At 36.4% G+C, this 25,832-nt stretch overlaps 6 protein-coding genes and 1 long non-coding RNA gene across 8 annotated transcripts in view; 2 read left to right on the top strand and 5 right to left on the bottom strand.

The window, feature by feature from the left end:
* Positions 1-488: 488 nt before the first annotated feature.
* Positions 489-3,094, bottom strand: LOC111498733 (leucine-rich repeat receptor-like protein kinase PXC1). Its single transcript, XM_023150088.1, has 2 exons — positions 1,422-3,094; positions 489-1,309 (listed from the first exon to the last, which is right to left on the bottom strand). Exons 1-2 carry the CDS (start codon positions 2,791-2,793, stop codon positions 636-638), a joined length of 2,046 nt encoding a protein of 681 aa, XP_023005856.1. The 5' UTR covers positions 2,794-3,094; the 3' UTR covers positions 489-635.
* Positions 3,095-5,365: 2,271 nt separating this feature from the next.
* On the bottom strand, positions 5,366-6,880 carry LOC111498831. The gene has a single exon (XM_023150203.1). The coding sequence runs from the start codon at positions 6,878-6,880 to the stop codon at positions 5,366-5,368; it is 1,515 nt and encodes a 504-aa protein (XP_023005971.1).
* Positions 6,881-7,994: 1,114 nt separating this feature from the next.
* Positions 7,995-10,877, top strand: LOC111498722 (glucomannan 4-beta-mannosyltransferase 9-like). 2 transcript variants are annotated; one of them, XM_023150072.1, is made up of 9 exons: positions 7,995-8,397; positions 8,496-8,594; positions 8,677-8,929; positions 9,029-9,139; positions 9,226-9,362; positions 9,446-9,559; positions 9,659-9,858; positions 9,950-10,144; positions 10,239-10,877. In XM_023150072.1, the coding sequence occupies exons 1-9, from the start codon at positions 8,068-8,070 to the stop codon at positions 10,399-10,401; spliced, it is 1,602 nt and encodes a 533-aa protein (XP_023005840.1). In that variant the 5' UTR covers positions 7,995-8,067; the 3' UTR covers positions 10,402-10,877. The 2 variants fall into 2 exon arrangements, with proteins under 2 accessions (XP_023005840.1, XP_023005839.1); XM_023150071.1 differs by having other exon boundaries at positions 8,677-9,139.
* A 58-nt stretch (positions 10,878-10,935) lies between these two features.
* LOC111498723 (peroxiredoxin-2E-2, chloroplastic-like) lies at positions 10,936-11,886 on the bottom strand. The gene has a single exon (XM_023150073.1). It carries the CDS (start codon positions 11,784-11,786, stop codon positions 11,100-11,102), a length of 687 nt encoding a protein of 228 aa, XP_023005841.1. The 5' UTR covers positions 11,787-11,886; the 3' UTR covers positions 10,936-11,099.
* Positions 11,887-13,019: 1,133 nt separating this feature from the next.
* On the bottom strand, positions 13,020-16,713 carry LOC111498681 (histone deacetylase HDT1-like). Its single transcript, XM_023150019.1, has 10 exons — positions 16,606-16,713; positions 15,584-15,654; positions 15,294-15,505; positions 15,123-15,133; positions 14,983-15,027; positions 14,725-14,903; positions 13,993-14,121; positions 13,787-13,877; positions 13,460-13,598; positions 13,020-13,371 (listed from the first exon to the last, which is right to left on the bottom strand). Exons 1-10 carry the CDS (start codon positions 16,616-16,618, stop codon positions 13,308-13,310), a joined length of 954 nt encoding a protein of 317 aa, XP_023005787.1. The 5' UTR covers positions 16,619-16,713; the 3' UTR covers positions 13,020-13,307.
* A 484-nt stretch (positions 16,714-17,197) lies between these two features.
* Positions 17,198-23,485, top strand: LOC111498711 (delta(14)-sterol reductase-like). Its single transcript, XM_023150052.1, has 13 exons — positions 17,198-17,473; positions 17,558-17,675; positions 17,796-17,866; positions 18,014-18,070; positions 19,355-19,446; positions 19,619-19,666; positions 19,856-19,976; positions 20,068-20,114; positions 20,747-20,828; positions 21,990-22,066; positions 22,167-22,286; positions 22,905-22,979; positions 23,059-23,485. The coding sequence occupies exons 1-13, from the start codon at positions 17,426-17,428 to the stop codon at positions 23,210-23,212; spliced, it is 1,110 nt and encodes a 369-aa protein (XP_023005820.1). The 5' UTR covers positions 17,198-17,425; the 3' UTR covers positions 23,213-23,485.
* Positions 23,486-25,240: 1,755 nt separating this feature from the next.
* LOC111498583 overlaps positions 25,241-25,832 on the bottom strand; it is a 2,109-nt gene continuing 1,517 nt past the window's right edge. Inside the window, exon 3 of the long non-coding RNA XR_002720810.1 lies at positions 25,241-25,752. This is a non-coding gene — a long non-coding RNA (uncharacterized LOC111498583). The remainder of the gene's footprint in view (positions 25,753-25,832) is intronic.

The following is a 25,832-nucleotide window of genomic DNA, read 5'->3' as shown; positions in this document are numbered from 1 at the left end:
AAAAAAAAAAAAAAAAAAAAAAAAAAAAAAAAAAAAAAAAAAAAAAAAAAAAAAAAAAAAAAAAAAAAAAAAAAAAAAAATCAAAGATGTTTCTCACGAGCGAAAATGTCTCACTCCATCACTCTAACGGATATTGTCTGTTTTGACTCGTAACAGTGTTAGCCTTACGTGTTAGCCTTACGATTTTAAAACGGATCTACCAAAAAAAAGTTTCTACACCCTTATAAAAAATGTTTTGTTTAAATGTTTCGTTTCATCCATCCTCTCCAATCAATGTGGGATCTCACAATCCAATCCACCTCTTTTGAAGCTCGTATTCTCGTTGGCACACTGATTGGTGCCGACTTAAAATAGATTATAAAAGAATTACAAAAAATCCAATATATATGATTTTGATTGCAATCCCAAACTTATGGTAAGAAAACCAAATTAATTAGGTTAATAACAGGTTAGGGGAAGATCAACAAATCTTTCCCACTGCTGCTTGGAGCAAACATACGTTAATCAAAGTTTTACAATAAACACAAAAGGATACATTCTAATAAATACCATAAATTTGCATGAGAAAATGCAGACACAACATTAATTTAAACTAAGCATATCATCTTGATCAACAATCCACCTGAAAATTCTAGCTACACCATGCCATCTTCTGTGGTTGCAAGGGAAGGCGAAAGCGAATTACGTGATTCGTCGTAATCTTCTCCGAGCGGGGATTGCTCGACCCTGATATCTTCGATCATCTTTGCCACTTCCACCATCGTCGGTCTCTTCTCAGGCTGAGGAAGAATGCAAACCAACCCAACATGAAGCATCGACACAAGCTCCTCCTCAATGTTCTTGTACCGTAATAGCTCGGGATCAAACACCTCAGCCGTCCACTCTTCTTTCACTATGGATCGAACCCAATTGGGGAGATCTACTGCCTGCTCTTGCTCGTCGTTTCGTGAGTGCAAAGGCGATGGGTAAAGCGATGGTGCACGCCCGGTCAAGACTTCTAGCATCAAAACTCCAAAGCTATAGACATCTGCCTTTTGAGAGAGTCGTTTTGTCTCGTCCTGTTCCGGAGCCTTGTACCCTCCCAACCTAGCAATGGCGTGGACAGGATTGAGAAGGAGAGACAACCCAAAATCAGAAATGCAAGCAACTCCATTTTTGTCAAGAAGAACGTTAGAAGACTTGACATTTCCATGGGGGATCTTTGAAGCATTGTATTCTCCATGGATTCTTGCTAGACCACGAGCAGCACCCAAAAGCAAACTGATTCTCGTCGTCCAATCCAATGGAATCCTTCCTGGACCTCGATTACCTGATTCAATCAGCAAAAACAACAACAAAACCAGAAAAATCAGCAAAAATTTTCATTGGTGAATTTCATCGAACAGTTTGTAAGCATGCTCAAAAGCTTCAACAGAACCAACCATGGAGAAGAGAATGCAAGCTTCCATTAGGAAGATAATCATAAACAAGAAGCTTTTCTTCTTTAGCATAGTAAAAAGCTCTCAATCTAACAATATTTCGATGTTTCAGCTTCCCAATCACATCCATGTACTGTTCAAAATCCTTCCTCGGACATGGATTTGCATCCTTCAATCTCTTCACCGCCACTGTACAACCGTCGTCGAGTACCGCCCTGTACACAGTCCCCAAGCTTCCTTTTCCGAGCATCTCCGCCGAGGCTCTCAGCAAATCTTCAAGCTCGAATTGCTTCTTCCAATCGAAGAACACCAGTTTGCTTCTATCTGTGGCGTTAGTACTGTCACTGTCGCCACCGCCATTGGCGTAGACTCTTTTCTCGCTTCCGTAGCTACTTCCGCTCTTTCTTCTCTTCCCACTGTCGCTTCCCGCCATGGAACTCGAGCTCCGGTCACGAGCGCAGTAATACGCGACGACGAAGGAGATAATCACGAGCAATGCAACGCAGTTTGCGATCACAATCGCAACAATCGCGCCAGGGCTGAGCCCTTTTCGCGATTCCTTAATGTTCGGACTGATATTAGGGTTTTTCGGTATTGAGATTGGATTTGATGGTACCGTTCGGCCGGAATCCGACGCCGGCGGTGAACTAGTAACCGAACAGATCGGTAAAGGACTCGACCCACAGACCCCTTCGTTACCGGTGAAACTCTTCTCGCCAAATTTCTTCACCATCCCGTCAGGTAACCGTCCGTACAGTTCATTGTTGGTTAAATTAACTTCAGTAAGATTCACAAGCGAAACAGAGAGATCGGGAACCGTGCCGGAGAGGACATTATTCTGCAAACGGAGAGTAAGAAGTCGAGACAATTTCGAGAGATCCTCAGGAATTCCGCCGCGAATGTTGTTATCAGACAAATCCAGTCGGAGAAGTCGTCTGAGAGACGAGAATCCCGGCGGAATCTCGCCGGAGAAGTCATTGCCAGAGAGATACAACAGCTTGAGATTCGTACAGTTCACAATCGGCGAAATGGTTCCGTTCAAACGGTTGTCATGGAGATCGAGTACGCGGAGCTGATCGAGCGGCGCTAAAGACTCAATGGGGCCACGCAAGTTCATAGAAGGAAGAGAAAGAGCGATAACGCGGCCATTAACAGAGCACTGAACTCCCCGCCATGAAGAACCACAAGCATCAGAACCAGTCCAGTTTCCGAGGAGGCCGCCATGGGAATCAGCTTGAAGACGGAAGCGAATCAGAGCAGAAGTATCATCTAAACAGAGAGAAGGTGAAATCAAAAGGGTAATGCAGAGAAGAAAAGCTATGGCGGAACTGAAAATCTTCACCTCCTTCTTCTCCTTCACCATCATCATCACCATCGAAGGATTTGGGGCCTGAAATGGGTTTGTAGAAAGAATTGAAGGAACCCAAATGGAAAAAAAGCAAAGGAATATCGTGTTGATTTGTCTCTGTCTGAGGAAGAAGAAGGTTACAGAGACAGAGAAACAGAATCTGTTTGATCCGCCAATCAATTCACAAACAGAGAAAGGGAAATGGGGAATGATTAAAGAATGTGTTTGAGAATTGATTAATTAAGAAAAAGAGATTATGATCATAAAAAAATTAAGGGGCTGATTGAAACTGAGAGAGGGAATGATTTTACAATTTTATTTGAATCATTGCTGTCTTCCACTCCTCATATAATGAAATGAGTGAAGAATGGGAATTTGTTTCCTTTTTTTCTTTTTCTTTCATTCATTAACTTATCCGACCTCGTTTCTCAAAACTTCGAATTACGATAGTTTTTTTTCTTTCAAATACATGGATGCTGAGACACGATAAGACCGACACTCCGAGACGACCTTCCTATGTTGTCGCACAGTATAACAGTCAAGATAGAAAAGTGTCATGATATAATCGAGTAAGATGGTACATCGTCCTAATATTTTTTACGTCATAAAAAATATAAAAAAAACATTTTTTTTCTGACAAACTACTCTTAGCTAAAGTAATAATGTTATCAGCTTTATTGCCTTTTGTGGGCCCTATATATCACATTTCTTGAAGTTAATAAATTATTTTTTTACCATTTTATTTCAATTGGTAAAATATTTACTTTACAATTTTATTTCCATCTTCAATTCACTTTTATTTTACCTTTTTTTAGTATATTTAAATTCTTCAGACAAAGCCATAAACAATTTGAATGTCAAGTCAAAGTCAAATAACAAACTTTTGGGGTTTTTATTTTAATTAATTAATTAATTATATATATATATATATATAATCTAAAAATAAACTTAATGTGAACCTAAATCTTTTTATTAATTTGAGTATTTAAATTTTTATATGTTTAAATTTGTAATAATTTAATTTATATGGTTAAAAAAATTAGGGAACAAGACAAATTCTATAATCCGTGTAAAAATAAATAAAGGAATTTAAATTAGTCTAATTTCTAAAGTGCTTTTTATTACTAATTAACAAAAAAAAATGATAATCTAAATTAATTCAAAAATTTATATTAAACTAAATGCACTTTATTAGTTTAATTACTAACTTAGTCTCATATATGATTGGATAAACTTTTCAACCCATTTTACAATTTAACATTATTATTTTTTATTAAATTAATTTTTTAATTCTAAAATTTTTAATTTATCTAAAAATTTAAGTTTTATTAGACTTAAAATTTAAATTTTTATCTAATATTATTTTTTTAAAATTATGAAATTATCAATAATTTATTATAAAAAAGAATTAAATTTTTGTTTTTAAATTTGAGAGATGGAGATGGGCATGTGGGGCCAAAACGTTGTCGACTAAAGCAAACCAATTGCTTCAGCTTTTCTTTTTTTCACTTTTTACCCTTTTTTTCTTTTTTTTAAATCTTCCTCTTTTCTAATTTAACCTAAAAAAACAATTATTATTTAGATAAAAAAAAAAAAAAAAACTAAATTTAAAGAGTGATTGATGGCGAGATTGACGTCTCCAAATTTATATAATTATATTTTAATTTTGTATTTAATAAATTTTTAATTTTTTAATTTTTTAATTTTATGTTTAATGGGTGAAATTAAATTTATAATTTAATTTATTAGTATTTATTAGACCTTTTATTTTCATAGAAATTGCTTGGTTTATTTTTATTATTTTTAATAAAAATAATGAATATATATATATATATTTGTTTTTAAAGTGAATAAGGTATGAGAAGAACCTTCTTTTTCTTTGTTGACTTATAGGCTTTTCCAACAGACAAATTCCTAATGGCTATGTGACCAGCAGACAATCTTTTACACATTTTTCAAAATTGTTTTCAGGGGAAACTTAAATATAATTATATTAAATATATATAATTAATTAAGATTCGATGAAACAAACTTGTATTATCAACCTTAACTGATAAGACAATCATATTACTTAGGTGCGATCATGCTAGCACTAATCCAGATCCCATCACAACTTCACAGTTAAGCATGTTTGGGCAAGAGTAGCACCCATTTTTAAACCCACGTCGGTTGAAAAGGGAAACGAAAAATTCCTTATAGGGGTGGGAAAACCTCTCTTTAATGTATGCATTTTAAAAAAAACCATGAGATTGGTGGCACGTAATAGACCAAAGTAGACGATATTTGTTAGCAGTGAGCTTGGATTGTTTCAATGAGAACGTTAGGCCTCCAAGAGAGGTGAATTATGAGATCCCATATGGATTGGAGAGGAGAAGAGGAGAACTTAACATTGCTTATAATTGTGTGAAAACCTTTCTCCTAACAGACACATTTCTCCCAAATAGACAAATTTTAAACCCGTGAGACTGACAGTGATATAGTATAACGTTATTGATGTAAACCCTTTGAATTTGAACTTTGTTTTGGGCCTACTCATAAGGCCTATTTTTTATTGGGCTTACTTGATGTTAGGCCCAATTACGTTAATAAATTTCATACGCTAAATAAAAATTTGACCTGAACTGCAAATATTGCTCAAAGCCACAAGCAGCTCAACAATGGCGCTCTCTGTCTTCTCCCTGTCTGCATAATGAAAAGTCTGAAGCAACAACACATGGGACCTTGAACCACCGCCATCTGCGGCGGTGCCTGCGCCGTCGGGCTGCTTCTCAATGCTCTGCTCCGAATGCCATGTCTCCATGTCACGAGCCATTGGAGCTAACCACTGGAATATTCTTCCCATCGCCGATTTCCACTCAGCCGCGAGATCCGGGTAATACAAAGGCGGATGCCGAAATTTTGCTGCCGACATCAGAGCCTTTCTGATACTCGCTGGTAACATGTTGAAGAGTTCGTGCCGATCCTTGGCGGTGATCAGGTGAGGCGCCGACGCCAATCTCTCGATTAAAATCACTATTTTGCTGTAATGAATTGCTAAGGCGGCGACGCCGAGGGAATTCGGAGGTGGGTTTGATAAATTCTCTTTGATGAAGAATGATGAGATTGAATAATGGCCGCCATTGGTTCGTCTCGGCGAAGATGGTGCTCTGTTTTTCACCGTCAACGGCAGCGTTTGGCGCGCCGCTGTTAGTGGCGGCGGTGATCCAATTCCGCCGTCTTTACAGTCTCGGAACGATGGGAAATGCGAAAATTGAGGAGCTTTTTTAATCCCTGAAGAAATCTTCATCAATGGCGGACAATGATTATTGCTCTGTTTTTTCCCCTGTTCTTCTAATTCCGACCTCCTGCAACTCCCCACCGGGACTAGGCGGTCGGCCGATTTCTCTCCGCCGTAATCCAGCCGCCGGATTTCCTTAACTCCAAACACAATTTTGATTCGTTCTATAATTGTAATCATGGATCTCATGAAAAGTCTAACAATGTAATCATATGTTCTGTTCCAAGGCGTCGTCAATTTCAAGCTCTGAACATGGCGGCGGTGCCACGAAATTTTCTTCCGATACTTGAACGAATGTCTTTTGCCGCCAGAGAAGGCGAAAATCGCCGTCTTCCGCCGCAAATGCCGTTCAATCTCCGCCACAATCTCCATTTCTCTCGTCAGCTCCGCCGTGAGTACAATGAATCTCTGCATTTTCTTAACTCGTCTGTCCATTTTCTTCCATTTGTATTGCCAACCAAACCAATTGAATTCGTTGTTCAATGGGTCAGTGACGAATTTTTCAAATTCGTGAAGAACAGGATCCGAACATTTGGGCCCAAATCTCACAATTGATTTGGCGATGTATTGAAGATCTTCAACGATTTCTTTCATGAAAATTTCCATTAGAAACTGTTCGTCGTCTGAAATTAGCTTCTTGATTCCTGTTGAACTTGAGAGGTTTTGTTTTACTGTTGTGAATTCGCTGTCTTGTAATCGATTCCACAGCAGAACAAGCTTTGACATTAGAGCTGTGATTTCGAAGGATAAGAAACCGATGGCCGCCGTGTCTGGCTCCGGCTGCACAAGATTCCGGAAAACCCACCGGAAACTTGAACTTCGCCGCTCTTTCGCCATGTTTTCCGGCGATGGGTTTCGAAATAATGTAGAAATTTCAAGTGGATAAGAAGAAGAAGATTAAATATAAGAAAGACACGAGATTGAGCTTAGAAGCTTTGGAAATTCCATCGTTTTTGATTCAATGTTTTGTTTTAACGTTGTTTGCTAAGATTAATGTTCGATTTTGGAGCATATTCTTGTCTCCAAAGGCCATGGTGTGCGCCTAGTTACCTTTCCCACCTAGGTAAATACCATTTTAAAATATTAATAAAAAAAATTAAAATTTTCAAAGAGAAATAATAATTTATAATAATAGATATTTTGTCTCTTACTTATTGTCGTCACTCAACAATTTCAGTCCCTTATTGTCGTCACTCAACAATTTCAGTCCCTTATTTATTGTTTGTCGTAAGTCTCAGTGTCTAGCTCTATACTATTTGTAATACTTCAAGCCCATCAATAGTAGATATTGTTCATTTTGACTCGTTACATATTGTCATCAGCCTCACGGTTCTAAAATGCGTCCAGTCCGGGAGAAGTTTCCACACCGTTATAAGAAATGTTTCATTTCTCTTTTCAACCAATGTACGGATGTAACAATCCACCTCCTTTGAAGGTCAATGTTCTCGTTAGCACACCATTCGATATCTAACTCTGATATCATCTATAACAGGCAAAGCCTAACAATCAGCCTCACAAAATTTTAAACCAGTATGTTAGGAGAGATTTCCGAGTCTAGTTGGACGATGAGATTTGAATTTCTAATCTGTCAATCATATTTTTTCATCAAAACATAGAATGTCACGTTCATAGTTTAAGTTAGAAAAAAAAAAAAATTACAAATCCATATAGTTAGGAGCCATACTTGAACATATATTATGTACATTATACCGTTTGTCCTCCTCATTTGAAGGGCTATAAGCCCTCACAGCCACACTGGTTTTATAGCCAAAAAAAAACAACTTATGGTTAAAAGGAGAAATTCTAGCACTTCCCACCATCCACAAATTTCCATATCTTACCTTAAGAACTTTTTGCTTTAAATTCCCATCTTCCTCCACTTCCCCTTCACATTCAAACCTTTCCTCTATTGCTTCTCTGCTTCTGCAATCCGTAGCAGAAGCAGAATAAAAAATAACCCTTTTTTCCCCCTAATAATTTCTATTTCTTTTCAGTATTTCAATTTTTGATCCTTAGAGCCGGAAATGGAGCAGCTCTCGACGTCGGCATTTCTTCCTGGAGCATTTTGGGCGCCCGGAGATGGCATTCCAGCCCACCTTCTTCTCATTTGGAACGCCATTAGGGCTCCTGTTATTGCCCCTCTGCTTCAGGTTGTGATGGCAGTCTGTTCCACGTTGTCGGTGATGCAGTTCATCGAGAGAATTTATATGGGAGTTGTGATCGTTGCTGTGAAACTGCTCCGTTGGACACCGGAGAAACGGTATAAATGGGAAGCCATTAAAGACGATTCCGAGATAGGGAACTCGGTTTATCCTATGGTTCTTGTTCAGATCCCCATGTTTAATGAAAAAGAGGTTGCTCTGTTTTTTTTCTTTTTCTCTTTACCCTTTTTCGTGCTTGTTTTGACTGAGTTAGACTCAAATTGACATAAAAATATCTTCATTCATTTTAGGTTTATCAATGGTCGATCAGAGCTACTAGCGAGCTATCATGGCCATCTGATCGGTTCATAATACAAGTATTGGACGATTCAACAGTCCCAACAATCCAGGTAGATATACAACAAAATCCCATCTCAAAACTAGAACTTCTCTTAGAAGAAACGATAAGAAAATGGTTGAACTCATGAACAGGATATGGTGAAGCTTGAGTGCAAGAAATGGGAAAACAAAGGGATAAACATAAAGTACGAAGTAAGAGACAACCGGACTGGATACAAAGCTGGTGCCTTGAAAGAAGGCCTGAAACGCAGCTATGCAAAAGAATGTGAATATGTCGTCATCTTTGATGCTGATTTTCAACCTGAACCCGATTTTCTTCAGCGATCTATTCCTTATCTTGTTCATAATCCCGAACTTGCTCTGATTCAAGCTCGATGGATTTTCGGTAACACTACTTTAACCTATACCCTTTTTAGTTCTACAATACAGAACACAGACTTGAGAATCATGCTCTCCGGGACTTATCCCGCTATGTTTTTTGCAGTGAACTCCAACGAATGTATGATGACAAGACTGCAAGAGATGTCGTTGGACTACCATTTCACGGTCGAGCAAGAAGTTGGCTCCTCCACCTATGCCTTCTTCGGTTTTAATGGTTTGCACAAACTCCCCTTTCACCTATTTGAATAATTCAATCTTATCTCATTCTAAAACTGTTGCTCAACGTTTGATATACACCAGGCACAGCAGGAGTTTGGAGAATTGCAGCGATCGATGAGGCTGGGGGATGGAAAGATCGAACCACGGTGGAGGACATGGATTTGGCTGTTAGGGCTAGTCTTAAGGGCTGGAAATTCTTGTACCTTGGTGACCTTCAAGTAACTAAGTCCTAACTTCTAACAGCCTTTTGCTTCTTAAAGATTCTCAAATTCAAAAATTGATATCTGTTTCATACCAATAGGTTAAAAATGAACTGCCAAGCACTTTCAAGGCCTTTCGATTCCAACAACACAGATGGTCTTGCGGCCCTGCAAACCTATTCAGGAAAATGGTCATGGAGATAGCAAGAAACAAGGTATCCTCAAACGTTGATGCTACTCAGGTTTGGTTTGTCTTTGTGAATCAACTTAATATTGAAACAGGGTGACTAAGATCTGGGAATTTCTTACTGCAGAAAGTGACATTGTGGAAGAAGGTGCATGTGATTTACAGCTTCTTTTTCGTCAGGAAGATCATAGCTCACATCAACACCTTTCTTTTCTTCTGCGTTGTTCTGCCAGCAACTGTTTGGGTACCTGAAGTCGAAATTCCAAAATGGGGAGCAGTGTATATTCCTACGGCAACTTCCATTATTAATGCGATCGGGACTCCAAAGTAGGTTTCTTTGTGTCAAATTCGTGTTGTGTTGGAAGTGTTTTGTAATGGTGTCCTAAATTCTAAGCTCTTATTGGGTTGTTTGTTTCAGGTCATTCCACTTGACGGTTTTCTGGATTATGTTTGAGAATGTTATGTCTCTACACCGAGCCAAGGCGACCCTCATTGGTTTATTAGAAGGTAGTCGAGCAAATGAATGGGTTGTCACTGAGAAGTTGGGAGATATTCTGAAGGGAAAATCAGCCTCAAAAGCAAACAAGAAACCGAGGGTTAGAATTGGAGATAGGTACTTTTCAGTTCTTCCCTAACAACAATAGTTTTCTTAAAGGACATCACTATACTATCGTCTAACATGGGCTTTGTTTTTTGTATATCAACAGAATTCATTTCATGGAGCTTGGGATTGGAGCCTACCTCTTCTTTTGTGGATGCTATAGTGTTCTCTTTGGGAAAACCAACTTCTTCATTTTCCTTTTTGTTCAATCACTTTCGTTTTTCATTGTGGGGTTTGGGTATGTTGGCACCATTGTTCCCAGCTCTTAGTACCCCAACCATGATGTAGAACCTAGGAATTGTTTTAGCAAAGTTTTGTTGCCCACAAAGGCAACAGCTAGCTTGTGAATATAGAACAAAAAGAAATGAATGGAGATCACAAAAGATGATGGATTGGACTTCGAGTCCTTTTTTTTTTACTTCACTTGTGAATCTTGTTGACAAGAATGAACCGTTTAGCTGCTAATTCACCTTAGGAGTTTCTAATTGCTAACTAAACCCAATAAGCAATCAAAGGATAAATATATCAACAGCTTCAATAGCATTCAGAAGTCATTTGGTTGAGATATTATTAATTTCGGAGATGAAATCTTTAATTTCTTGTTCTATGACAACAAAGAATGATATGTTTGGTAGAATGCAAGAAAATTCATGCTTGAGGTAGTGAGGTGGGTTCTTTCAGGCATTTTGTCGAACATGTGTAGGCGTGCTAAATTATCATTCTTTCTTGTCATAGAACATGAAGCATAAAAACAAGTCACAAAAAAGAAAAAAAAAGGACGAGAAAAAACAAGAAAAGCAAAATCAAGAACCATGAAGACGAACTCAGAGATTGATTCTAACAGATGCAATTCATCACATTTATTCGCCAAAATCGAAATAGCTACACTATGAAGTGAACCAACAAGCAGTGGAAAATGATAGGGTTCAATAGAAAAAGAAAGGAATCTGATCTCATCTCATTTCATTCAAAGAACTTTGAGGATATCCTCAGCACTACTGAAGGTAAATGCACCTCCTTCCTCCAAATTCAAGACCTTCACGACTCCATCCTCAGCCAAAAGCGCGTAACGCCTCGACCTAACGCCCAATCCCACCGGCTTATCGCTCAAATCAAGCTCGCAACCAATCGCCCTAGTGAAATCCCCATTCCCATCGGATAACAACAGAACCTCATCGTTAACATTGAGATTTTCCTTCCAGGCCTTCATCACAAAGGCGTCATTAACCGAAATACAGGCGATCGTGTCGACACCTTTGGCCTTAAGCTCGGCTGATTTCTCAACGAAACCGGGAAGGTGCTTCTGAGAGCAAGTCGGAGTGAAAGCCCCGGGGACGGCAAAGAAGACTGCCTTCTTGCCCTTGGTGAGGTCAGAGACAGTGACGGTCTGGAGCTCGTTGGCCGCGTCGAAGAAAGAAAAAGTGGACTCCGGAAGCTTATCGCCGACGGAAAGGGCAGCGGAGATGGTGGATTTGGAGGTAGGAGAAGAGGAGAATCGGAGGGGTTTTGGGGAGATACGGCGGGAGGAATTGAGGGGAAGGGAAGAGAAGGAGAGACGGGAAGAGAGAGCGGTGGCTCTGGAGGGGAAGAGAGAAATGGAAGAAGCAGAGGAAAGGGAGAGAGAGAGCCTGGAAATGGAGAAAGAGGCCGCCATTGTTGTCGAGAGATGGGTAGCAGAGGGATGGGTTTCGAGTGGTTTTGGTTTTGGTAAGGAGGGAAGCTTCAGAATTCAGTAATCAGGCGGAAAATACAAGGGATAATTATATATGGGCCGGCCTATTTATAAATTCGCCCACCAATTATTTAATCTTTTTAATTTTCTTTTTAAGGCATTTCTTACTTTAATTAAAAAATATATATATATATATATATAAACTTTATAGTTTATAAAGTGAGTCACTTTATCATCAATTATTCTAATATTTTATTCACAATATTACCCACTTTAATGAATGGAGGTCAGGGTTGGAAAATCTCCACGCAAGGAAATAATAATAATTAAAAAAAAAAAAATCCTCATTCCCTGCTTTCTTTTTATTTTTTTAATGTATTTTTTAGTTAATTAAAATCAATCAATATATTAAAAAGGTACACTTTTATGATAAATTGATTTTATTATTAATTTATTAAAAAAAAAATGTTAATCAAACCTACCTAAATAACTAATATCAAATATCAATTTCAAGCGGTGACACAGAAATATATTCCCTTGAAACTAAAGAAAATTGGTTACAATGATGAGCAATTAAATGAGGCTAAGAAAGTCTTTCTCGTCCCTAGACGTGAACGCTTTTAATTGTAAAAATCCAAGCCTAAATTTCCACACTCTAATAAAGAATGTTTCTTTTCTCCTTGATGTAGATTCTCACATTAAAAGATTAGTTACATTGTATGACATTTTGATGATAAAGATCTACTATATATAAAATTGAAACCTCTAAAAATATTAGATAATCTTTAAAGTTCAAGAATCTATTAGGTACAAAAATAAAAGTCACACCCACGGCCTCCATCCACCATTTCGATGTCCTTCGATCCCAACACGCCACAGATTAGAAAAAGAAGTTTTACTTCGCACAGATCTCGTCGCCAAGGCCTTTCTAGTGCTTATTTCTACTCTCCTCTAAAAGACCCAAACAAAGGCAAGGAAAATTGCCTAGATAGATCATGCCATGCCAGCATTCGACGAGCGAAGTTGCACAACAACATGGGCTAGTCCAAGAAACCAACTTATCCAAGCAAAGGGTCTCCAAGCACCACAGGTAAAGCAATAGAGCAATCTGAAAGCAAGGATGAAGTTGACAGGCAATTTCATCTTTCTTACTTAATTCTTCTCTTCCAATGTTGCCAAAAAAAAAAAAAAGACAGAAGAATAAGCTCGAACTTGAGCTAAAGTAACATTAGATAATATATTACTGAATCTAAAAAGACCTACAGCATAAGTCAAGACTAGCATCTGCGATATCTAAAACGAACCATCACCAGGAAAACCAGTGTCCATACATTGAAGCTTATGATAATAATAACATCTGAAATCACATCAGAACATTTAGAAGATGAACCTCGAAAGGGTTGAGGGGTAGAAAATTCAAAACCAGCCAGTATCGTGGTTCGGATCTAACGTACTGGCCAGGTTGAGCAAATCCAACACGTTCTTCCTGAAATATTAACCTGGTCACTTCTCAGTACTGTGCTTAGCCTTTGTGTGGGATTGTAACGCAGTTTCTGAGCCAAATGCCCTGCAGTAAAGTTTGTTGCCACAGTTAGACTAAAGTCTAACCATTTAATTCTCCAAGCAATTAGAAAAACACGTGTAGCAAGAGATACCTCTTGCAAGATTTGCAGGGGAATGCACCACTAGCTGATTTGGGAATCTGCTGTTTATTTTGGTCACTAGCAGGAGGCATTTTCCCAGCCTGTTTTGAAGGATGAGGAGTAGCTACATGAGGAACGCCTTTCTTGCCATCTGTCGTAAAAAATAACATTAAATTAAGTATAAAAAAAATGAACAATCATGAAATTTCAATGCAATAACATGAATTCCAAAGGAAAACGAATATGGTAAGATCGAGTGGTCAACAACACATATATAGCAATATAATGGCTAAGAAATCAGAATGTAAAACATGTTCATAAAGGTCAGAAGAAACAAACCAGTTTTCTGGGGAGTGACGAGTTTTGTCTTCTTATCAGGAGCAGGCGTTTTATTAGCAGCCTCTAAAGGCCTCTTCTTGCTTGCTTCAGCCTTCAATGGGTCCAACAATTATTTGGTTGAAAAAAATAGCAAATAAAAGAAAAGAATGCCTAGCTCGAAGCAATCAAGATTCTCTAAGAATTAGAGAAAGATAGCAGGCTTGAACCTTTTTTGGTGTCTGCTCATCCTCTTCCATACTGTCATCCAAGTCTTCATTTTCATCGTCATCATCACTGTCGTCGCCAGAAAATTCATTTTCATCATCACTGTCGTCTTCTTCACCTCCATTTGCATTCTGAAGAAAACCAGGACAGATGATAAAGAAAGTTGAAATTAAATGGCCATATTAGTATCCATTTGAAAATCCAGAAGTCTTCTTCTCGATGTTCTCTTTTCGAATCTTTTGTGATGCTTTTACTTTTCCTTTGTGATTCTGTTTCGTTCATTTATGGAATTTGTATTTTTGAGTATTACTCTTTTCATTTCTTGTTTAAAAAAGTGGACATATTTGTAGAGTAAATCCTAAGATACCAACTTCCTTATATGCCTCAGACAATAGCAAATATCTAAGTAGCTCAGGAAGAAACAATGCTCCATCGGGTATGACCATTGTACAAGACAAAGATTGAAAGATTTGCACATGATAAGGTAATCAAATACTGGATAAATTGAAGCGGGGCGGATTAGCCGCAAGTGAAATAATAAGGAAATATTAAAACTGTTTCAGAATAGCCAAAATTCTTTTAATCAATGATTTGAAAACCTATCTTCCTGGAACATTCTCGAGTTTCACATGGAATGAAAATGAGAGCTAAATTAATTAATTTTGTACCCTGTTTATCATGAATCTTTTTTTTTTTTAAATAAATTCCCACTAAGAAGTAAAATGACAGTGCACCTCATCATCCGAGCTGTCTTCATCCTCATCATCATCTTCGTCAGAAATGTCTTCATTCTTCTTAGTGTCAATAGAGCCACCTTTGTTTGGTTCTACAATCTGCACTTTTTTCTTCGTTCCAGAAGTACCAGGCTTTTCATCTTTCTTAGGCTGTGGCTGTGGCTGTGGCTCTGGTTTTCCTGCAACCAAAGTATTAGAGCATAAATAATTAAATATAAATGACAAATACACAAACCAGTATCAGAAAGTACACATTACCATTGTCAATGACAGCTTGTGGAAGATCCTCTTCAGAATCAGTATCTGAAATGGAAAAGAAAACACCAAACCAGTGCTTATTCATTGATTTTAATGAAATAAAAATAAAGTTACAATGCCTTTTATGAGAGATAACTTACAAGATTCCTCCGTGGCAATGAGAAAAACTCAAACTAGTCAAGGAAAAAACACAAGAAAGTGCGAAGTAAACAATTAAACTACATAACTTTTTTTAATGAAAATTAAAAAAATTAAATTAAATGTTGAATTAAAAAAAACTAAAATTATTTAGGAACTCGGAGAAAGGATATTCTTCTGGAAGGAGGGATAAATATCCCGTAAAGTGGACGCTTCCATTTTTCCAATTATGAGATAGCTCAAAGTCTTTGTCAAACACCAGATCAAAAGATACTTGTGGGAATTTCTCTGAGGATAATGTCCCCAGAACAAGCTTTTGATTGCCGACCTTGACATACAGAAAAACCTGTTCACTTCCTTTGTTCTTGGACTCTCCAAGGCATGCCTGCGGAAATTATATAACTCAACAAATGCCCAACTGATTTCTCATCAACATATAAACAAACTAGCTCAAAGACGATACCTGCGACAGATGCAATATATTCTCCTCTCCGGGACTCACCAAGAGAGGTTCTCCAGCTTTAACCTCAGCACCTGCACGACATATCAATAGCACTGAGTCATGGAAACACATAGAGCCAGCACAGAACTGAATATGCATATACCAATGTGCTTTTAGTTAGGTACATCGATGTGTAAGAGAACTGAGAATCTGTAGTAACTCCAGCATATCCACCAAGAAATAATAGGCACATGACATATAAAACCACTCTCCATTTCCAGCAGAAACTGTTATCTTGATCTTTCATCACCAGCCAGATAGATACTAGCGACAATAAATTACAAATAAATGTTGAAAATTTGGAATCATCCAGCAATAGCAGCTCCAATTAATGTTTTCCTAAACTATAAGTTCAAAAAACTTCTACGCACTATGAATAAGTAGGAACTCATTAATTAGCCAAAAGAAGGGAGCTAACTAAAAAGGCCGCACATAAACAAGAAAATAAAACAACCAGAAAGAGCAAAAACGTAAAGACTGAGATGAAGCAATCCTATCTCGTTAAACAGAACCGATGTAAATCAACAATGCACATCAAATTTCAAACAAACCATATCCATAATCACATCTCCGGAAAAGAGAAGCGAGTCCAAAATCGTTCAAGCGCCTTTTGCCTTCAGTCTCTTAACACTCAAATTCACGTCATATACACACAAATTCCAACAGTGACGAACTTAATAAAACAAAATAGCGGTTCAAATCAAATTATTCCCAAGATAGCATTGAAAATTAAAAAAATAGCAAAATTCCAGTGCATAAACAGGTAGCCTAAACCCAGAAGCTTCCAAGGAAGAATATAAACAAAAACAAAAACAACTCCTTAAGCTAAATGTACTCTTCAACTATTTTTCTACAGTCATAATACCTAAATCACTACAAAAAATGAAATAAAACTCGTTGATCTTAGCCAATTAAGAAGAAGCGCAGAGGAGAAGAAGAAATCAATGAAGAAGCAAAGGAGAAAAGGGAAGAGAGGAAATTACCCCAAAACTCCATTGGAGAAGAACAGAGATCAATGGGAAGTTGCAGGTAGGGTTTTTGTTTTTATTTTTGTTTTCCCTTTTTATCTCAACGAAGGCGAAGGACTGAGCGACCGTAAAGTTCCGTGGAACTTATAATCAAGTGTTTCGCGGAACACTGCAATCTTCCAATAACTTTAAATGAATAAAATATAAATTAGTAAATGTCTTTTTCTTTTTTTTTTTCTTTTTTTTTTAATTTTTTTTTTGTTGTTTCTAAATTTATTCAATTTAAATGATTAAGTGAATATTGGTCTAAATACTTTAAATTTTAAAAACATAATATTACAAATACATTTTTATTTACAACAATTTTTATTATTTTATAAACATAATACCAAATTTCTTAAAAAAATGTTGAAAAAAAAATACAATCACTCAATTCTCAAATTTAATAATTTTATTTCTGAATTTATTTTATTTTTTGTTTGATAATTAACGATATTTTCTTTATTAAAAAAATATGTTTGTTAATTATTGTAGAAAAAATATATATATATATTAAAACTCTTTTTTTTTTTTTTTTTTAATTCTTTATTCATCGTCTTTGTCACCTAAACCAGAATTACAAGTTAGCAGAGAAGTTCAACCAGCGCCCGTGGATTTAGTAGCTGCGATGAACAGGCTCGGGGCTCGAGCTAAAGGCAGCCATAGTTGAAATTAGACAATCCCGAGAAGAAATTAGTTCTAATTTTGCAGCAAATTATCATTGTCACCAGAGGAAAGCAAGTGGATCGAGCGACAAAATCCGAACAAGTTGTCAATAATCGATTTCTTGAGGAATATGGATCTGGAGTTTCTTCTTCAACTTGCAATCCCCTCTTGGGAAGCTGTAAGTTCTAATTCTCTTGTTTAAGTTTGATTTAGACTTCAATGTGTTTGAGATTCTTCCTGCTGTATGTTGTTGGATAATCAGGTTGCTATACTTTTCATTTTCTTCGTTTACTTGGCGATTGCTGGCTCTGTTCTACCTGGAAGGATTATCCCAGGAGTGATCTTGCCGGACCGCACTAGGCTTCATTATCGCTGCAATGGTATCGTTATCTCATATGTAAATGCAGTTTGTTAAGTTTGATATCACTGAGATCATCATTTCTTGGCAAATTAGTACTAAAAATTTGGATTCCTCTTTGGGTTCTTTTGTGCTGCTATAGGTCTACTCTCTCTTCTGGTGCTTGTTGCACTTCTTGGGATTGGTGTTAAGATGAATTACATTTCGCCCACTGTGAGTGTTCATTGATTTTTGTATGTGTTGGATCATTCTACTTATTTGGCTCTTCGGAAATTTTTTTATTGAAATTTTGTATTAGTATTTCTTCCTTGATGTTGGTAACTGTCCTCATTAGATGCTTATAATACAACTCATATGTAGGCAATTTCAGATAGAGGGGTGGAGCTGTTATCCGCAACCTTCTGGTTTAGTGTCCTGGTATGTGAAATTTCAAATTGAATATCTGAACTATTTGCTGTGCAGATGATACTATTAACGTTACTTGCTGATAGTTTTCTGCATTGAACTTTTGCACATCAACATCCCTGTTGACTTTTTACGCCTACCTTTTTCCTTTTGAGATTTGAGTGGTGGTGATAGAGACTAACTCTTGTTGATAACAAAGAGGTACAAGCGAACGACACATGCCCAGGATTTGGAATTAGAATTCGGCACTTGATGACCCAAACATTCTCCTGCGTCATGGTCACGTTACTTACTCTTCGCTTCTAAGAGTGAAGGTTATCCCCACAGATCAACACGAGTTTTTCCAACATGTTTTGTCTTGACTTGTATGCATCTTAGAAAAATTCCCAGGAGATTACCCAACAGCAAAGCACGCTTAACTATAAGTTTTTATGATTGAGCTACCATAAAAGAAGGTGCACCTTGTTAGTATAGTTAGTACTTTTAAATTCTTTAAGTCTTTCTTAGACATCCTATCCTAAGGATTGCTCTCATTCGAATGTGGTCTCAGTTTATTCATGTATTGTTCCTTTACTCGGGTGTCACAAAGGGGGATTCTGAGTCCCCCTATCTTTTCTAAGCCAAAAGCATAACTAACTGAAACCACATATACCTCTAAGCCAAAGCTTTTATTTGTATGCTTCCTCATATTTACTCAAGCCTACATCATAATCGTCACATGGACCCCACTACAACAATCCTCACACACACTTTTATATCATTTTCCGCCCCCTCATTCTCTTTCTATTTTTGACATTAAGCATTGGGGGCCGATCAAGTGGTTCTATCATGTTGACAAGCTTCCGTATGGATAACTATTTCTGCACCTAAACACAAAACTTCTTGTTCCTCAGCGATAAATAGTTGGTTAGTGTAGAATACGCTTGTTTGTTTCTTAAGATATCCCATTGTAATTCTGAAAGGGCTTTATGTTATAAGAGGAATTCAATTGGGGATTCTGTTGATTTGTAACTTCCTAGGAACCACTTTGGAAGATTTCCTACAATGACCATCAATAAGCTTGTTTCTAGGGCCCCAAATCCAAATCATCATGCAAGAATTTTGAGGATTATCCGATTTCAATAATTAAAACACAATACCAGTACCATGATTCTTGCACTATGTGGTTATTCTTATAACATGACCTTTTAACTATTTGTTAAGTTTGGTCTCTGAATCTTCTGGTCATCTATTATCAATTACTTCTCTATTTCTAGCTCTCTTTTTTTAACCTTCTCTTTAATGTCTCACTTTCAGGCAACATTTTTACTCTGTGTTGCTGGCCACAGTTCAAGTAGTCAAAGTTCTTCCCTAAAGCCCTGTATCACAGGGAACTTTATTCACGATTGGTACATATTCAATTTTGGTTCCTTTCTCTGTATATGTATAATGTCACTGGTTCTCCTTTTGGCTTTTAGTTTTTGAAAGTTTGAAAAAAAAGCATAATTTTTTTGTTTGCTAAATTCTTTAAGTCTCATTTGACCACTTATCTAAGTATCAGTTTTTTTTGCTGCTTAACAGGTGGTTTGGTATGCAGTTGAATCCTCACTTTTTGGGCATTGATCTCAAGTATGTTACTTATTTCGAACTTTATCACGTACCATTCAGGAATAATGTTATTAGTTTAAATGCCACTTCTTATGCGACGATGCTCTGAGCCATTTACATTTATTGATTTTCAATATTCTTATTATGTCCACTAACAGATGGTCCTTTGCACCTGATTTCATATTGACAAGAATGCTTTAAGTCCTGTAGATTTTTCTTTGTGAGAGCTGGAATGATGGGGTGGCTACTTATTAACCTATCAGTTCTTGCCAGAAGTGTTTTGGACGCCACCTTAAGCCAATCAATGATTCTCTACCAGACATTTTGTGCGGTAAACTGATAGTTTGTATTCCTTCATTTTTTTTTCCTTTTATTTTGGTGGCATCTAATGGTTCGATGTTTGGTCAAATATGTTGATTCAGTTATATGTCCTGGACTACTTCGTTCACGAGGAGTACATGACCTCCACGTAAGTGGATTTTCAGATCATTCTTTCCTGTTGTTTGAAACATGTTTTGAAATACTTCTGAGCTCGGTCTCTTGATTGAATAAGAGCCAAGGATCTTCGACATCAACAAGTCTGCCAATGAAAAGTAATGAATATAAACCCTGATCAATTCCTTGGGCACTAGGGAAATAAAATTGTGAATGGCATCCGTTAAAATGTTCTAGCAGAAGCTTATATGTTGCTACTCTAGGATACCGGTGCTCGTTGAATCTCGGTTATGTTATTCTTATTATGACTATTGTCTGTCTGAGGTGGTTGGAGTCTCTGTATTTTTTAGCCTAACTGGTTACTTGGAGACAGTCATGAATCTTGTTCTGCCCTTCATAAACTCTCTAATCAGCAACCAAATTACCTTGTACAAAAAGCGTGTTATTTCAAAAGACAGGTTTCTGTGTTTCTGGTGAATAATAGCTCTGTTTGTATAACATAAAATAGTCTCCATTAGATTTTGTGCCTGCCATTATGAATTCTTAATTGCCATTTTCATATGAACTGTGGTCATTATACATTTTTATGCTTGGAGCACTCGCTTCATTTCACTTGCGATCTTGTGCAATCGGACTGAATATTAAGGCATGATTTATCTTGTGTAGATGGGACATAATTGCTGAAAGATTAGGCTTCATGCTGGTGTTTGGAGATCTTGTTTGGATTCCTTTTACATTTAGCATTCAGGTAAATAATAAAGTAGTTTACCAGTTTCTCTACTGCCACTTAAGCATTTGCTTTCCCTTGATCTTCATTAAACTAGTGAGAAGCTGGAGAGGGGAACAAAACATTTCTTATAAAGGTGTGGAAACCTCTTCCTAACAAACGCGTTTAAAACTTTGGGGGAAGCCAAGGAAAAACCCAAAGAGGACAATATCTGCTAGCGGTGGGCTTGGGCTGTTACAAATCGTATCAGAGTTAGAAACCAGGCGGTGTGTCAGTGAGGACGCTGGGTCTCCAAAGGGGGTGGATTGTGACATCCCACATCAGTTGGAGAGGGGAACAAAGCATTCCTTATAAGAGTGTGGAAACCTCTCCTAAATAGACGCGTGTTAAAACTTCGAGGGAAGCTCAGTAGAGAAAGTCGAAAGAGGACAATATTTGCTAGCGGTGGACTTGGGCTATTACACAAGCGCAAAACCTCCTTTAGGAATATAGAAATATAGAAAGATCACTCCGTATATGAAGTAAACAGAAAAATTATAACCCTTGGTAAAATATAAGAAAACATCCCCTCTAGAAAATCATTCACAAATTGTTCTTCTTCCACAACTTTTTTAAGAAACCTCCTCGAAATACAAAAATCCCATGAAAGCATAACCAAAAAGAATATTAAAGAGCTTAGAAGTTTGAATCCTCAACTGCACATGTTGAACTAACAAAAATGAATACACGAGCTTCCCACAAAGACCTCCTCCTATCTTTCAATCTAGGAGGCTATTCCACAGACTTTCATCTGCTTATTAAAAGCCAACTCCTTATGGATAAAAGAAAGGAGTTCAAGTTCATCGTCAAGTTCTTCTGCATTATACTTGCACTTATTAGTCATCTTGTTGACTAAAACTTTTGCATGGAACCAGGATCATTATCGCACTTGCTATGATATTGTTTGTATTTTGTGTCCAAATGGATTCTTAATTCTCCATTTTCAAACTGAAACTCACCCATATGAGTTCAGATTGTCTTGCGCATTTCACCATCACAAATTCTGGACCATTATCTTCATCCTTCAATTTATCTTTTAGAGCTTAATGTAGGCTCTATGTTAAACTATCTGTATATTGTAAGTAGTAATGAATCGTAAATTTGTTTTCATATTCAGATTATCTGTGTTCGCTTTTGTTATAGGGTTGGTGGCTTTTAACAAACAAGTCTGAGCTAACAACAGCTGCTACCATAGCTAACTGCTCGGTCTTTTTAATCGGGTAGCTATCACGACGTGACATGACTTATCATTGACATTTTCTTTTTCCTTGTCTTGAAGGTTCACTAAGATGTGAGATTTTTGTGTACTAATTTGGGCAGATATCTTGTGTTTAGAGGATCTAACAAGCAAAAACACATGTTTAAAAAGAACAACAAAGCGCTTATATGGGGTAGGCCTCCCAAAGTTGTAGGAGGAAAGTTGCTTGCTTCTGGTTATTGGTAAGATTTTCATCTATGTTTGTTTATTTGTTGTCATAGGCATAACTTCTCATTAATTGTTTTGAGGGGAACAGAATTTTTCTGATAGTTTTTTAGGGCTATACTGCAATGTTCTCGTTTCTTGTTTTTCCGAAGTGTGTTTGATAACGGTAACGTTTCTTGTTCTCTCAATAGGTTAAAGTTTTTCTCGAAATAATACTTTAGGATAAATTCTTCAAATTTTATACACAATTTTAGAGACTCTTAAAAATGAAAAACAAGAAACGTAAAACAATCAATCCATGAACACGTGTTTCTTAGAAACTAGAAACCATAAACAAGGAACGAAGATATTGCCAAGACCCCTGAATTTTTCGATCTTGAAACCTGAGGCCTGTTGAGATCTTACATTTTGCAAATCATGGGTATTGTTTGGACACCATTTCTCAGGACATGGGAGGCCACCCTATCACTAAAAGGTGGATCAATTTCAATCCACTTTTATTTCCTCATACTCATCTGAAATAACTGTTATTGGTGTCGTAAGGCAACGCATTCCCGGTGTCTCGTCAATTTGACCCTCTGTTCACGTCTCTCGTTCTTCGCGGCCTAAAAATTTAATACTTGCTGTTGAAACAGGGGAATTGCTAGGCATTGTAATTACCTTGGAGACTTGTTGCTTGCACTTTCTTTCAGCTTACCATGTGGGATAAGGTAATTGATTGGTTCCTCTTTCTTTGTAGCCATAAGAAAAGAAAGAAGAAGAAATCTGATAATCCCGTCATTTTTGCAGCTCCCCAATTCCATACTTTTATCCCACATATCTCCTCCTTCTGCTAATATGGAGAGAAAGACGGGATGAAGCTCGATGCGCTGAGAAATATAAAGACATTTGGGCGGAGTATACCAAACTCGTCCCTTGGAGAATACTGCCTTATGTTTATTAGCATAGACAGATGTTGTTACTTGTGTGAAATATGAACACTCTAGTCGCCGAGATCTTCGTCATCTGCTTGTCTGGTGCTTCTCTTCTCTTCTTCCTGAGGACACAACTTTCATCTGCTTCCCATGTTCATGGATTGTCTGCATTTTACAAGGTGTGTTAAGTTATTCTTGTCTGCTTATTGTGTCTTTAACTTGGTTAACCTGCACTTAATTTTCTAGATTTAGAAATTCTTGTAACAATGGGAATAAATAATCTCTCCTTTATCATCATCTCTTTTTCTCTCCATTTTTTTTTTGTTTCCTTTATTGGTCTTAGTTTTGATAAAATTAATAGAATTGAGCAGCTGGTGACATGAACTTGACTTTGAGTCTCCGAGGCTATAATGGTAGAAAAGTGTTTCTTAGGCAAAGGAACTGCAGAGTGAAGTTGGGTATCACTTGAATGCGGGGTATTCAATAGGAATGCCTTCGAGCATATTTCCACTAAGAAAATAAGAGAGTACTTTACTGAGCGGGAATGCGGAGTACTCGATGTGCAATTTCACAACGCCTGGCCTCCCATATGGCTGTATCTCATCAAAGAATGATAAGAAGCTGCTTGTCTGAGGAAACAGTTGAATAATATAATTAACAAATTGTTGACGCTAGGAAAAAGCGCTATCAGTCTTAATAGAGTCCACCCGTACTAATTAAGGAGTAATCGGAGTTTCATAAGAGTAGAAACTATTCCCAATAATCTCTAAGTGGTACGTGATTAAGTGACTAATATGTTTTTAAGTTTTTAATGTTATAAAAAAAAACATTATAACCTTCATAATAAGTTCATTATTTTTTTAGTTTATATGTGTATTAAGCTTTTAAATTTAAAAATTAAATTCAAATGCTTTACAAACGTATATTTTAAATAATAATTAGTATGAATTACTTTTAATAATAATTATTATGAATTAGTTTTAAAGGAATTTATTCCTTCAAATAAATTATGAGTAGAAATTTTGCTGAATGACAGAGATTCTCTGCCTTCGGAAAAGTGAAAGGATGCATTGATTCCTTCGTTGAAATGTTTCCTTCCATCATCTGTCACTTAATCATTATAATTATTATTATTATATTTTGTAAAATTAAATTCATTGAAATAAATTGAATAAATAATAAAACAATATCATATGCAAAATACAAAATACAAAATATAAAAACCAACTATATTTTAAAATTTTAATGATTATAAAAGTTATTATTTAATTTAACTATCATCCGTATTTTAGTATGATAAATATATTTTACATACAAACATATTTTATTATTATTGTAGCAAGATATTTGTGAATATACTAATTTCATTTTTAAATCTAATTATCTTGAAAAATGGGAGCGTAAATACGAACTCTTTTATCCATTAATTTTTTTTCGTAAAAACTATAATTTTAATCTACTTTTAAATAATTATTTTAAAATTGAATGGTCGCTAATAAATTAAGTTGAGTTGACTTTAGCTACTACATAATACTGTTCGTTAAATCGTTAGGAAGGTATTTATGGGTCCCACAAATCAATTTATGCAGAAAAAAAAAAATATTATTTTAAAGGGTTTTGAAGGCCAACTACTTGGGTTTTTGGGGGACACATAGACTTTTTAATTTTCAGTGTCCTATCTTATCCAAACTACATGGGACACATATCCAACAATATCATATATATATATATATATATAACTATTTAATGTATATATTATAGCAGTACAAAATCTTATACTCATTATATAATTATGTATTTAATTAATTTGGTTAGTGTAAAAATATCTGGTTTGGACGTTCTTAATTAAATCTATATTTTAAAAAAATTAAACAAATGAAATAGCAACTATTTTATTTGCCAACATAAAAATATCTGTCATTACTTTATTGTGAAAGACCTTTTTAATTCAATAATTATAGAGATGAAGATTAAATTATGGATATTTAAAACAATTAGTAATTTATCCACCACCATACTAGAACTAGCCAATTTTCCAGCTCTCAATGAACCAAAAAGAATTTATATTTGTTAATTTAATTTAAAATTTTGGGATTGTGTACAAAAATTAGAATTTTCAGGGATGAGACAAGAGGGGTCTGGCCAATGGCAGATTCAAACAATAAAGGCGGCCAGCGCAGTGTCTTTTGTTCTTAAATTACGTGTCAACCTTGAACCAAAGCAGCACATAGTTTCCGGTGATTTGTAGGGTGAAGTTATCAAATCTTCAAACCAATATGAATAATAAAAGGCCAAAAGATGGAAAACTTTGAAGATTCCCTTGGGGTTAAGACTAACGGAGGCATTGACTGACGGAATCGCACCGTTTGCTAATGAAGTTAGTTTGTTTGCTTGCCGTATGCATCAGGTGAGCGTTAAATCCCCCACCGCCATCCTCTTGGTTTTCGTTAGCTCACGTGTTTGTTCCCAAACCCGACACTTAACGCGCCGTGGTAGTTAGTTATACCCTATTTTCAATTTGGCCCTTCCGTGGTTGCTTCGATCTTACTCCACATCCCCCATTATCATCCTACACCAATAAAAAAAAAAAAAAAAAAAAAAAAAAAAAAAAAAAAAAAAAAAAAAAAAAAAAAAAAAAAAAAAAAAAAA

The sequence above is a fragment of the Cucurbita maxima genome, unplaced genomic scaffold, assembly GCF_002738345.1.
Source record: "Cucurbita maxima cultivar Rimu unplaced genomic scaffold, Cmax_1.0 Cma_Scf00025, whole genome shotgun sequence".
Taxonomy (NCBI): Eukaryota; Viridiplantae; Streptophyta; class Magnoliopsida; order Cucurbitales; family Cucurbitaceae; genus Cucurbita; species Cucurbita maxima.
This window is presented reverse-complemented; position numbering and strand designations above follow the sequence as displayed.